Source organism: Schistocerca cancellata, chromosome 1, assembly GCF_023864275.1.
Source record: "Schistocerca cancellata isolate TAMUIC-IGC-003103 chromosome 1, iqSchCanc2.1, whole genome shotgun sequence".
NCBI classification, from domain to species: Eukaryota; Metazoa; Arthropoda; class Insecta; order Orthoptera; family Acrididae; genus Schistocerca; species Schistocerca cancellata.
In genome coordinates, this window is record NC_064626.1 from 760820487 (window position 1) to 760835020 (window position 14534).

General features: G+C 39.0%; 1 protein-coding gene across 9 annotated transcripts in view; it reads right to left on the minus strand.

Moving 5' to 3' along the window:
- LOC126186395 (protein lap4) overlaps positions 1 to 14534 on the minus strand; it is a 535941-nt gene that overhangs the window by 231788 nt on the left and 289619 nt on the right. For all 9 annotated transcript variants that reach the window (XM_049928205.1, XM_049928206.1, XM_049928204.1 and 6 more), the window contains exons 8-10: positions 11492 to 11625; positions 11161 to 11272; positions 8624 to 8799 (exon numbers count right to left, since the gene is read on the minus strand). In XM_049928205.1, coding sequence (XP_049784162.1) covers positions 8624 to 8799; positions 11161 to 11272; positions 11492 to 11625 — 422 coding nt within the window. The remainder of the gene's footprint in view (positions 1 to 8623; positions 8800 to 11160; positions 11273 to 11491; positions 11626 to 14534) is intronic.

Here is a 14534-nt window from a genome sequence, read left to right on the forward strand (position 1 = left end):
ACCCTAGACAGCATTCCAGCACAATTTTCAGCATACTGAGAAACAGCGTATATGGAATATATCACAACTGTACAGAATTAAACAATGGAAAATCCAGGATGGAATGTAAGAATACGAGAGAAGGAAAGTTGCTACTCACCATATAGTGGAGTTGCTGAGCCGCAATAGGCACAATAAAAAGATTCTCACACACACACACACACACACACACTGCAAGTGTAGTTTCAGCTCTCCGAGACTGCAGATGTGTGCAAGTTGCGCGCGCGCGCACGGGTGTGTGTGTGTGTGTGTGTGTGTGTGTGTGTGTGTGTGTGTGTGTGTGTGTGTGTGCGCGCGCGCGCACGCGTAATGCTGACAAAGGCCTTAATGGCCGAAAGCTATGAGTGTGTGAATCTTTTTATTGTGCCTATCGTGGCTCAGCATCTCCACCATATGGTGAGTAGCAACTTTCCTTCTCTCGTATTGTTACAACTGTATAGAAGTACTACCAAATATACCATACATCTGAAACTTCATAATACTGTAGGAACTTAAAATATTTATGCGATCTATCAATGCTTTAAATATATAAATTATCATTTTTTTAAAGTTATTTCCATACTGTAATTGCAGATTACATCCAAAAGTAAATAGTTACTGAACCCCAGTAAATTAAAATATGCAGATTAAGAGGGCGCAGAAATATGTTGCTCCAGGGCACTGTAGTAAGACACCACAGTGAATCAGTGCATCAACACTTCACTTCAAGGAAACAGGCAAGCTCATGCAAAACTCTCACAGGTATGCAGAAGCAGATAGATACAGTAGCAACATCAGTTACAGCAATAAAGAAATGAAAGGATTTTTTTCCATTACTTCCTAGCACATAAGTAAAACCTGTTTGTCACATCAATCATACCAAATGTAACACACACAACACAACAAAAGAAACACTTCACTCTGTTCAATGGGAGGACACATGCATGCTAGTAAATTATCATATTACATTACCCACAATTACATTTTGATTATTTTTTTGAAGGTACACATATAGTTAAGTACACTATATATTCTGGATATCATGAAAAAATTTTCTCTCTTTTCTTTAAGAACAGTTGGTGTTGTTTGTTTTTCAGCAATTGTGTTAACCAGAAAGGGCGTAACAAATTAGGCTGTTTCTTAGAACAACATACATCTTAGGAAAATGCACGAGATGATTTAAGAAGTTCAAAAATAGTTCTCCACAAAGTTAGAGTTGAAATATAGAGATTGAAGAAAAACAAAGTGCCGTAAGTATTAAAACATGAATGAATGGAACAGTAATTGTTATAGAAGCAATGATGCATAGGAAAGGAAGGAAAAGGGGAAAATAGGTCTGAATGGAAAATTTAACAACATATACTTCTTCAATCTATCATGTCATGAACGTATTACAGGACTTTTTTTCCGAGAGCAGGCACTGTCTGCACGGGGAGACTGTTAAAACTAAGTTTTTGAAAAAAGTCACAAGTTTTTTTAAAGAATTGGAAATTTTTGTAGAAAAGAAGAAAAACCCACAAAATTTTCTGAATGAACAAAACTAATTTAATTTACATGGGTCCTTCCAGTTATTTGATGAAGTTCTGTAGATAGGACCCAAAATATACCACCTGCCTTATCAAACTAACTAAATATTTTAAAAAATAATAGTTTTGAATGTATTTTTGTACAGACATTTTTAAATATGTATTTTGTGTAACATATAATAATTTTTACAGATGTTCTCGTATTTTTTGAAAGCTACGCACATATGTACAGATACACGCCCATAAAAGAGGCAATTAAAATGTAACTTTCATTTTCTATAGTTGTAAATTATCTTTGGATAGACTATACCATGGAAGTTACAGGTACTGCTGTGCAGTCAATTTCATCTTTGGCGTTCATCAATGTCATCATTTATTACCGTACTTTAAACTTAAGTTTAAATACTATAGTACAGCCAAATTAATCTTTACAAATTCAGCTAACTTTAAAGGTAATTGTTAATGCTGTCACCCAACTTTAAATGTAAGTCACCATACTGTAAGTAAAATATGTACTTTACATAATGTAAATGTAAGTTTTCCGTATTATCTCAATTTGTATCCTTTTCAGTATACATTTTCATGGCGCTCTTGTTCATTTGAAGAGCAAAACCAGTCAATAAAAAATACAAAGTACCACTTTTCAAAAACTTAGCATTACAGGCCTGTGGTTAAATGGAATGCAGTGCATCATTATCAAAGCAGTATCAACTGGTTATATTTTTAAGTTGAAACTTGCACAAGTTTTTGAACTAACCAGTTCTAAGTGTGTATGCAGTAGGAAAAGGTGAACTGAAGAATGCAGTTATTAGTTTGTCTATGTTGACTGACAGAAAATAAAATGCAGTAGCAACAATGCAGTCATTAGCCCCTACCCTCATCCATAAGGACACTATTGTTCCTCAGACAAAAAGCAAATATGATTCGAAGTTCATAGAAATAATGTTACTATTCAGGTCTTCTAGTATGAACAGACCCAATAAAAACAAACATTTTTTTGTGGTGGTGATGGTGGTAGCAATATGACATCTTGTGGCCTCACATAAATAATTTAGGAGTGAAGGAGACAAACTACTCACCAAATAGCAGAAACATTAAGGTGTTGAGAGGCATGCACAAAAGAGAATGGGGACATTGCTAGTTTTCAGAAGAAAGAAACACACAGGTGTGTGTGTGTGTGTGTGTGTGTGTGTGTGTGTGTGTGTGTGTGTGTGTGTGTGGCGGGGGGGGGGGGGGGGGGGGGGTGAGATCCGTGCCAGGTGCATGCACCTTTCCTTGTACTTCAAGTCATCAACGAATTTTTGTTTTTTGTTGTGAAGCTAGCAAAGTTTTCCTTCTCCTTTTTCTGTGCCTCTATACAATTCCACACTTCTGCTATTCGGTGAGTGGTATCCTTTCCTCAATTATTTACATTCTTCCAGAATTTTTCTTACTACCTTTATCCCTTGATCCCTTGATCTTATTCAGAATTATTACACTGACTTGGGCAGTGCTTTTAATTGTGTAAAACACATAATTTCCAAATGACAGAAATTATAGTTGATCAACAGACAACAGATAAATTAAAGTTAACTGTGTACTTTTTAGAACATGAGAGCCTCTACTCTAATAAAATCAAAGAAAAAAATTATCGACACAGATAGGTATACGGGAATGTCAAAGATATACACTGCAGCAGTTCTTGCTTCTAATACTCTAAATATATTTTATCTATTATCTTGCGCCTTCTCACATTTTCTGCTTTTGGTGAGTACAGACTATTTATTCACCTTCTTTTTAGCGTGATCTACCATCTATTTTTATCCTGCTTATATATACTCCTTCCTATATATACTCAATAATACTTAACTTACTTCCAAACCATAACCAAAAATTCTTTTTCCGCTTCCAACATTACCGCTGTAATACAATCAACCATTCCCAGTTCACAAACGGTTCCTTTCACCTATTAAACAACCAGTTCGGCTAGTTCTAACAACTTTCGCTTTATTTCCATTTCCGTTTTTCCCACATAACTGATCATTTTTAGCCGCTTCCCACAGTTTTTAACGTCATTATTTCTTCGTCAGACAATTGTTGGCCTCATTTTCATAATCTGCCACCACAAAACCACTCCTTTTAATACATTTACACACAGTTTTTTCGAAATTTTCCCAAATTTCTCCACCCTTTAACGGGTTTTGGAGGCAAAACAACCACTTAACCTTTGTGCACATCATTGTTTACCAACACAAGTTCACTACAGGATCAACATAACTCAGCTTTAACCAACATTTTTTCGACTTTTTTTCACACCAGATCTCCAGTTGCTTTCTAGTTCACCTTTATCTCTCCCATATATTTTTATTTTCATTTTCATTTCAGCCTCATGTTAACTTTCCACCTTCTAATACCATGTCACCCTCACAACATCCCCACAACGACCCCATTAAGTTTTATTTACATTCTCTCCGCAAACATGCCTTTGCCCTAGCCAGATTACGCTCCCATATTTTATTTACTCAGGCTTGTCTGACATTTGGCATTACCCCCAAAGGCCTCACACTCGAAGTTCCCATCTCTGGCTGTAACCCTTATTTCCATCAGTCCCTATACCATTTCCAAACTGAACAATCCATAGCCCTCACCTGCCTAATGCTTCACCTACACATCAACTCAGCCAATGAACACACTCGTCAACTCCTATCCTTAATAAAAGTCCTCAATCTTTCCTCTCCCACATCCACACCGGCTATTCAGAGCATCCTCCTACAGGCCAACCGCAAATTAGAACAGCATGCCACCCTTCACCTCAAAAAACTATCCAATCTCCTGGTTCCCACCTCTGGAAAGGCAACTCACTCACCCTCCACAACCTTTCCAGCAAACCTCAACCTCCTCTCATTGCACACAGACCCAGTCTCTCTCATCTAATCAATCTCCCACTTCCAGCTCCACTCCCCCCAAAACCTCAAAATTCTAATCAACACAATCTGGAACCACAACACCCCAATTCAGTAGTTAACCTTTCCTCCAAACCTCTCTCCCAATCCAAAACCTGTGTCCTATCCAAAGGCCTCACCTTCAGCCCTCATCAAAGATTTACTGTCCTACACTCTTACTCTCTGCTGGAAATACCACGTTGCCACGAAGAAAAATCATCCTAATCCTACCCCTAATGATCCAACTCCCCAAGACACTATCCAAATTGAACCCTGCCTGGAACAGTTCCATCCTCCGTCACAGCGGGACCCACTTCCTCTTCCTCAAAATCACCCTCTCCAAACCTTCCAGGAATTTCTCACTTCCAGCCTTGCCTCTCAATCCTTCTTGAAAAACCTTAATCCTACTCCCAACATCACCACAGCTGAAGCCCAGGCTACCCGTGATCTGAAGGCTGACTGATCCATCGTCATTCTTCTGGCGGACAAGGGTTCCACGACAGTGGTACTTGATCGTTGGGAGTATGTGACTGAGGGACTGCATCAGCTTTCAGACAACACTACATACAAAGTTTGCCATGGTAATCCCATTCCTGATGTCCAGGCGGAGCTTCAAGGAATCCTCAGAACCTTAGGCCCCTTACAGAACCTTTCACCTTACTCCATCAACCTCCTGACCCCACCGACACCTCACACCCCTACCTTCTACCTACTTCCTAAAATCCACAAACCCAATCATCCCAGCCGCCCCATTGTAGCTGGTTACCAAGCCCCCACAGAACGTATCTCTGCCTACGTAGATCAACACCTTCAACCCATTACATGCCGTCTCCCATCCTTCATTAAAGACACCAACCACTTTCTCGAATGCCTAGATTCCTTACCCAATCTGTTACCCCCGGAAACCATCCTTGTAACCATTGATGCTACTTCCTTATACACAAATATTCCACACGTCCACGGCCTTGCTGTGATGAAGCACTTCCTTTCACGCCGATCATCTGCTACCCTACCCAAAACCTCTTTCCTCATTACCTTAGCCAGCTTCATCCTAACCCCCAACTTCTTCACTTTTGAAGGCCATACATACCAACAATTAAAGGGAACAGCCATGGGTACCAGTATGGCCCCTCGTATGCCAACCTATTTATGGGTCGCTTGGAGGAAGCCTTCTTGGTTACCCAAGCCTGCCAACCCAAAGTTTGGTACAGATTTATTGATGACATCTTCATGATCTGGACTCACAGTGAAGAAGAACTCTAGAATTTCCTCTCCAACCTCAACTCCTTTGGTTCCATCAGATTCACCTGGTCCTACTCCAAATCCCATGCCACTTTCCTTGACGTTGACGTCCATCTGTCCAATGGTCAGCTTCACACATCTGTCCACATCAAACCCACCAACTAGCAACAGTACCTCCATTATGACAGCTGCCACTCATTCCATATCAAACGGTCCCTTCCCTACAGCTTAGGTCTTCATGGCAAACAAAACTGCTCCAGTTCTGAATCCCTGAACCACTACACCAAAAACCTGAAAACAGCTTCCGCATCCCGCAACTACCCTCCCGACCTGGTACAGAAGCAAATAACCAGAGCCACTTCCTCATCCCCTCAAACCCAGAACCTCCCACAGAAGAACCCCAAAAGTGCTCCACTTGTGACAGGATAGTTTCCGGGACTGGATCAGACTCTGAATGTGGCTCAGCAGCAGGGATACGACTTTCTCAAATCCTGCCCTGAAATGAGATCCATCCTTCATGAAATCCTCCCCACTCCACCAAGAGTGTCTTTCCACCATCCACCTAACCTTCGTAACCTCTTGGTTCATCCTTATGAAATCCCCAAACCACCTTCCCTACCCTCTGGCTCCTACCCTTGTAACCGCCCCAGGTGTAAAATCTGTCCCATGCACCCTCCCACCACCACCACCTACTCCAGTCCTGTAACCCGGACGGTGTACACGATCAAAGGCAGAGCCACGTGTGAAATCACCCACGTGATTTACCAACTGACTACACTGTGAAGCGTTCTATATGGGAATGGCCAGCAACAAACTGTCCATTTGCATGAACAGATACAGGCTGACAGTGTTTGTTGGTAATGAGGATCATCCTGTGGCTAAAAATGCCTTGGTGCACAGCCAGCACATCTTGGCACAGTGTTACACCGTCCGGGTTATCTGGATACTTCCCACCGACACCAACCTATCAGAACTCTGGAGATGGGAACTTGCCCTCTAATATATCCTCTCTTCCCGTTACCCACCAGGCCTCAACCTCTGCTAATTTCAAGTTGCCGCCCCTCGTACATCACTTGTCATTCAACAACATCTTTGCCTCTGTACTTCCGCCTCGACTGACATCTCTGCCCAACCTCTGTCTTTACACATGTCTGCCTGTGTCTGTATATATATATATATATATATATATATATATATATATATATATGTGTGTGTGTGTGTGTGTGTGTGTGTGTGTGTGTGTACCTGTCCTTTTCTCCCCCTAAGGTAAGTCTTTCCGCTCCCGGGATTGGGATGACTCCTTACCCTCTCCCTTAAAACCCACATCCTTTCATCTTTCCCTCTCCTTCCCTCTTTCCTGATGAAGCAAAAGCTTGAATTTTGTGTGTGTGTGTGTGTGTGTGTGTGTGTGTGTGTGTGTGTGTATGTGTGTGTGTGTGTGTGTGTTTTTGTTATTGTTTCTATCAACGTACCAACGCTTTCATTTTGTAAGTTACATCATCTTTGCACTGGCATCTTGATAGACACACGAACAAACACAAACATACACACAAAATTCAAGCTTTCGCAACCAATGGTTGCTTCATCAGGAAAGAGGAAAGGAGAGGGAAAGACGAAAGGATGTGGGTTTTAAGGGAGATGGTAAGGAGTCATTCCAATCCCGGGAGCGGAAAGACTTACCTTAGGGGGAAAAAAGGACAGGTGAGATGATTTATTCCCGTTACCCACCAGGCCTCAACCTCCGCTAATTTCAAGTTGCACTTTCTCGTTTGGTAATTCACAGCATCTTTGTTTTTTAACTGGTAAAACAAACATACAAATACCTACTAAAGGCATACTGCAGTCACTGACAACTGGATGCCTCATGAGCTTTTGTCTCTGCACTAATTCAGGTGTACCGTAGCATCCAGAAAAATTTGACATGCAAGTATGGAATAAGTACATTTGGTTTCATAATATTGTTCATAAAGTTTAATAGTGATCTTATTTCACCATATGAAAGTTTCAATAAATCAAATAATAAGAGGGAAGTTACAGGATTAAGCTCATTTTTTTAACCTGTTAACAAGAAGTTTATAGAATTAAGCTTTCAAATTTTAAATTATTCTTTAACATTATCTGACACAGAGCAAAATGTCTTGCTAAGTAGGTACATAAAAGAATAATAGTAGCTCAAATACAAAAAAAAGCAACAATTCCCTAAAAATTCAAGCATACTGTCCAGTATGTTAACAGTTTCATAAATTACAAATCCGTGTGTGATATGTAGAATGACCCTTTTATAATATGTAATGAGGAGGAGGAGGAAGAAGAAAAGAAGAAGAAGAAGAAGAAGAAGAAGAAGAGGAGTACGACACAGAAAAACAGTTCAATTTCACAGTTTATCTGCATGAAATACGTATTTCTAAACAAAAATAAGTGGCATAAAATGGGTTCTAAAAATATGCAAGCCATTTTTATCAATGCGCATCATCATATATGTATGTCAGATGGCACTAAACAAGATAAATATTTACATTATCACAACAAGTATTCTAAAATATAAGACACACTATCAGCTGTTTTGACAAACTTAATTAATAATTCCTGCTTGACCAAGGCAAAACAAGGCTCAATATTTGATGTTTCACACTGTTTCATTTTTGTTCAAACAGCATAACAATAAATTAGGAGATCTCTTATCACATTTCTCTACCTCTACAGACAGCACTAGAGATCTTTCTATTAACTTACAATTTACAACAACAATATGAAAATAAGAAATTACTGAAAATTCATACAACAAATTATTTATTCTTACTGATCCAATTGTACTTCAAAAACATAAATAATGAGTTAATTGCAGTGTTAGAGCAACAGACTCATTTTCACTGATATTTCTTTCACCAATTTCTCTTAATATAATTTGATGCTTACCTGCATTAGCGTTTTCCGGGTATTCAAGTTGAGGCAACAAGAAACAAGTTAAAACCTGTTCACCTGTTTCTTCATCCACATCGGTTTGGAATTTCAGCATCGGTTGAGCTTGGTTTTCTGCCAGCCATACAGCTTTCAGATTCAGGTTTGTCAATGAAAATGGCAGATACTGTAACCTGGAATTCAACATATGTTGCAGCACAACTATGTCACAAAACAACACTATCACGATGTGATGTAAAAAATATTCATTGGTGAATGATAAAATTGACTGACATATTTCTATATACACTAAAATTAACTGTCACCATAAATACATTTTTTTCCATTTAAAATCTGTATCTTCTATTCATCATCAATTTTTTCAGTTCATCCTCTATTCAACATTTTAACATCCTAACTCTGGTCTAACAGATGTGCAGAACTCTGTTACTTTTGCTTTAGAAATGGATTACTACTGATTTGGATTTTAATGTGTTAAAAAGTAACTACTACTATTGCCAGCATGAAAAACGCTCCTACTAAGCAAGGTGAATAAGTCCTCAACGGAGTTAGGAATGTAAAAGAAGGGAGCTAGTTTTTTGACTTATAATGCAACTTCGAAGATATTTCAACCAAAACATCCTGACATATGTATGTTTTTTCACTTGTTAGCATTAGTATCCATGTCATGCAACGTAATACATCGTGTTAAGTAACATGATGTCATGTCGTGCAACATGACACATACCATCATTTGTCACGTTGCGCAATATGACACAATGTGTCATTAAAGTTTAGGATGGAAACATCCCAACTCTGACATACTTCCTATAATAAATGCAATTCCTATTGTAGATGCATCCCACTCTCTAGAAGCTCACAAAAGTCTATTACTTGTTTCTACACTCCTCACAATGCACGTAACAGGTGTGAGTTTTGGGGAGAAATTGTCTCCTCGAGAGAGGGGGGAAAAGGGAAAAAACACCTTCCCCAGAAATTACAACAAAATTGCTTTATTGTTCTCCCAGGACTGAATCTACCCCCAGAGATTGTACACGAATCCCCCCCCCACCCCCACCCCCACCCCCTCCCCCCCCCCACCCCACCCTCTTTCCAGGAAAACTTTTTTAGCTGTGACACATATGCTCTTCAGCCATATGATGATATATACTGTTTACCATGGCTGGTGAATCATCTGTATTTGGGGCAGAGGATCAGAGACTTTAGCCTATACATTGTAAAATGCAGGTGTGCTACACCTTGCACTTAAGAGAGCTCACTGGACTGCAGGAAGTAGGACTGACTTGTAAAAAAGCTTTAATATGCCAAGATGTTTTGATTTATAAGTCTTTGAAACTGCCAGGTAAGTCAGAAAGCTAGTTCCTTTCTTTTAAATCCTTAACAATGCATAGGACACATTTGCCTTTTTTGTGCTATTATAGGAGCATCTTTCATTCTGGTTCCCCACTTTTACTGTAGCACAATTATGGCGTTAGGCCATACAGCTTGGCAACTGATGTACATTTCTCCTGACTCTGGCAATGGCTGATCCGGTTTTTTTTTTTTTTTTTTAAAAACCATGTTGCTTATACTGTGGCAACAGATACAGCTTTCACAAAACAACAGGACAGCCATGAATAACATGTACTTGTCTACATTATTGCAAAATTTGAACCAATTCGCATGAGTTTCAAACACAGAAGTGGCATTTGTAAAATAATGCACAAAAAAGTGTTTTCTGCGCCTATAATCTGAATGAATTGTAAAACTGCATTTTTTATTTATTTGATTCAGTTTAAACCATTTCCTAGCATAAAAATGAATTTTACAGCTGCATTTAGCTCAACTTGTAAATCATCGTACCTTGACAACAGACATGATTAATTTGGAGGGGGGGGATTGTTTTGACTTTATCCATTTATCTAACTTCATGCAAAGTCTGAACTGATTCATAAAAGTTTAATGTATGGAAGTGGGACACTTCAGTAACCTCACAGAATTTTTCCCCTTTTCATGTAAAATCCAAGTTGTGTACATATAAACAGTGCCATTAGCTGAGCATTAATTGCAGCCCAATTAAAACTTTTGTCAAAGGGATTAATAGACTCACACAATTTGCCTGGGTGCGAGCTCCAGTTCGTCATTCCAACTTTGCTTAATATACTGTAACACAGCTATAGTAAGACATATGTTCCAATGGCTGTACAAATAGTTGCTAGTCTGAGCTAAACTAAAAACTTTTTACCCAAATTCCTACCTCAAACAAAGACCTCCCCGTGCAGAGCCTTTTCTCACATATTTGTTACAGTGCTCCCACATTTTAATGATATCTGGATTGCATATTGCATTGTAAGTACACCTCATAGCCAGGAGGGTGATGCGTTTCACCCAGCAAAGCTAACAGCATTACCACCTCCAATGGGCATTCAATGAGTAAATTATCATGGTGCTAAAACCAACTTCAAAGTTGATGACTGGTTTAATGTTTCAAGATTCTATCATTCTACAGGTGTGGTATGAATAAACAACTGAAATGGAAAAGATGGGCCAATTACCTGTTTCCAGAAACATCCAATACATGAAGTTCTGAACAGTTTCCGACCTCCGACGGAAGGTATTGCAGTTTATTATAACGTAATGAAAGAACTCCAAGCTGTGACAGTCGTCCTGTAAATAAATGAACAGGTAAAATATTATGTTAGCTGTAACATCATAAATCCACATGAAGTATTATTTTAATATATGATCGTGCTTTACTAAGTGTGCTTAAAATGCAGGGAACTCTATCACTTCTTACTTCATAACAGAAGTTAAGCCAAACAACAGCACTGATGGAGAATGCAAACTAAAAAAATAGTGAATAGTTATGGAATTGATAAAACTCACCTATTTCTATTGGCAAGCTCTGCAGGATATTTCGGTCCACATTTAAATTTGTTAAGTTGATCAGATTTCCTATTGTTACTGGGAGCTCCATTAGGAAGTTCTCTGTCAGGATTAGTTCCTGAAGGTTTTCACATCTAACAAACAAACATCTAAGTCACATTTCACAGAAAATGGAAGATAATCTTTTATGAAAAAAGAAGGAAGGAAGTTTGTTACATTTGCAAAGCACTTGGTAAATATCCCCAACATTCACTGAGCTAAATTCTGCACAAGGTGAGTCTGCAGCAGCAATTGGAGCATATGCGAAGGATGTAGAAGTCGTTCTTCGGTGACATGAGCACATCATCTTTAAGGAAGTAAGACACCACAGGACTCTTCTGAGCTTTCTTCATCTTAATATAAGGAGTGTTCATGTGAAAGGTACGAAACATTGTAACAACCAAATCAGTTGAAATTTGCATATGCTGCTTTGGGATAACATAGTTAGACATCTAGGGGCGGCAATGTAGTGTCATCACATCCCCCTAAAAAATCAAAGCTATATCCTCATCAGCGGGCAAAGTGATGCTCGCCGTCTTTTTTTATGTCAGATGTCCAATACGCAGCGAATTCCTCAAGCACGGAAAGTCCATTAACAGTGCCATGTACTGTGAGACACTCTGCAGACTACACCAGTCTATCAAGAGCAAACAGCCTGGGTTGCTCACTGAGGGAGTGATTCTGCTCCATGGGAAGGCACATCCATACATCTCCAAGGTCACACAAAGTGTAATGGCCATGTACAAGTGGAAGCAGCTTGAGTACCCACCCTACAGCCTGGGGCTCTATTCCGTATCATTCATACTGATCGGTGCAGTGGGTTAGCTTTAGTAGTGACATCAATTTCGGTTTGTATATCTGACATTCCTATTCAGTAAGCTTCCGAGACCTGATACCGATCGGTCCTCCTGGCGATTTTTTGACAACTATACCGAGAGGTTTTGAATTTCGGTATGGCCCTCTTGTTCGGTTCTGTGTGGTTTATTTACACCTAGAATTTGTTATTTTAAACATATTAAGTGATTTTAGTTTCAGATCTAGTGACTGTGTTACTGAAGAAACAAGGACACGTCCGTGTGGAAAGTGAGTTCATAATAGACTATCTTCCTCTGTTAGAATTAAAAATTTAAAAAATCATTAAATTTCAAAAGGTCAGCTCTGCTTACGTATATATCTTGAGTGTTAGCTGAAATTACTAGTGACTTCACATACTCTTTTCTGCAAATGGTTTATTTATTAATTATCGAAATGCATTTAAAACTTTTAAGTAACAATGCAATGGAATTTTATGAAGCCTGTTAGAGGAAACCATCCAAAATTTTATGCACTTACGGCTTACCCCCGCATCATTTGGCAATGAAGTCAGCCTGTGTCTCTCTCAAATGGAATTATATAAAATAACGAGTTGTAGTAATGAAGCAATGAACTGCCGTGGCAAAGGACATAGGTTCGTATACTGCAGTATGCAAAAATATTTTATCCTCTTCGTGTTTGACGATTAACGAAGTCTCAGAATGTGTTGCAAAGTTAAGCATTTACTCGTAATTTACACGTAAGAGCGTGCTTTCTCAGTAATAAGTATCTCCGATTTCATGACTTCCATATGTTTATTAAGAAATGAAAGATGAAAGTACTGTGCAAGAACAACTGACAGTGACATTTATACTACTTCTTGTCACAAATAATTCACCATTTTTTTTTTTTTTTGGAATACGTAGCTTGTCACAAGTATCTGTTTGCGATAGAATCCTTACCAACAGTAGACAGAGATGAAAAATTCCTGCCACATTATTTTCATACTATACCACCATATATGAAACATTTTAATTCATCAGGTGCATGTTATAAATTACAATGAACTTCTATAGCTACACTCGCCACACGCTCTTGAAAAGGTGATTTTTTTTTAAATTTTGTTTTTACGAGCAAAATTGTTGATCATCATATATAGGGAAGTAGGCTACTTTATCATTTGGATCTACGCGAGCGAGTTACAACCACATTCTATGCATCATCCTATTCTTTGACGCTCTCTTAAACAATTTTTCGGGTTCGTGGAGATGTGTTCCATCTACGCAAATAATTGAAGGCAGTTTATTCCCACATGCGTTTCGCTTCTTTTATTTGTGAAGCATCAACACAAAGGAAGCAAAACGCGTATGGCAATAAATAAACTGCCTTCAATTAGCTGAGTAGAGGGAATGTACCTCCATGAAGTTTGAAGCAAGTAAGGAATGATTGAAAACAGAAAAAAAATGAAAATTTTTTCGGGTGTTTCTATAGATGTACTTGTACAATGTGGTACTACACTCCATTCTTCTATAGATGTACCTGTACAATGTGGTACTACACTCCATTCCTAACTCATATTCTGAAACATAAAACCCAAAACAAGACGTCGATGTGAATGAGAATAAAATGACATAGTGTGACATTTATGACAGTTTCCAGAACACAGTCAATATTCTATTGTTATCACGCATTCATGGAAGCATGTGGTCAGCAAAATTTGAGCAGTATTACGTACTGAAACCTCGTTTTTCGGTACTGTGCCGGCTGCTAGCCACTTTGAGTTCATGTCACTGTGGCGTTCCTGCTTGAATGCATGTATCTGAGGCAGATTGCTTTTGATTGGTTGGTACGAGGAGAACTGAGAACAGCTTTTTTGTTCACTAGGGCTGTTCGGCATTGCTTCCGAAATGCTTACAGAATAATGTTGGGGCTCTCTTTCGCAAACAAGACCATTCGGTGTGCTCGTGTACCAAACCGATCAGCAAAATGGCGGAAAGATACAGAATAGGGGCCGGCCCTGCACATGTTGCCCTGCAGCTTAAATGTAATTGGCCTGCTGAACAACCATCTCAAAAGCACTTCAGCTCAGATGATGAACTGAAGGACACAGTAAAGGAGTGGCTCATGTCACAGTCACAGGAATTCTGGAAATGGGGAATCCCTCAGCTCATGAAACAGTGGGATAGTTATGTTCAGGCCTCTGGTGAGTACT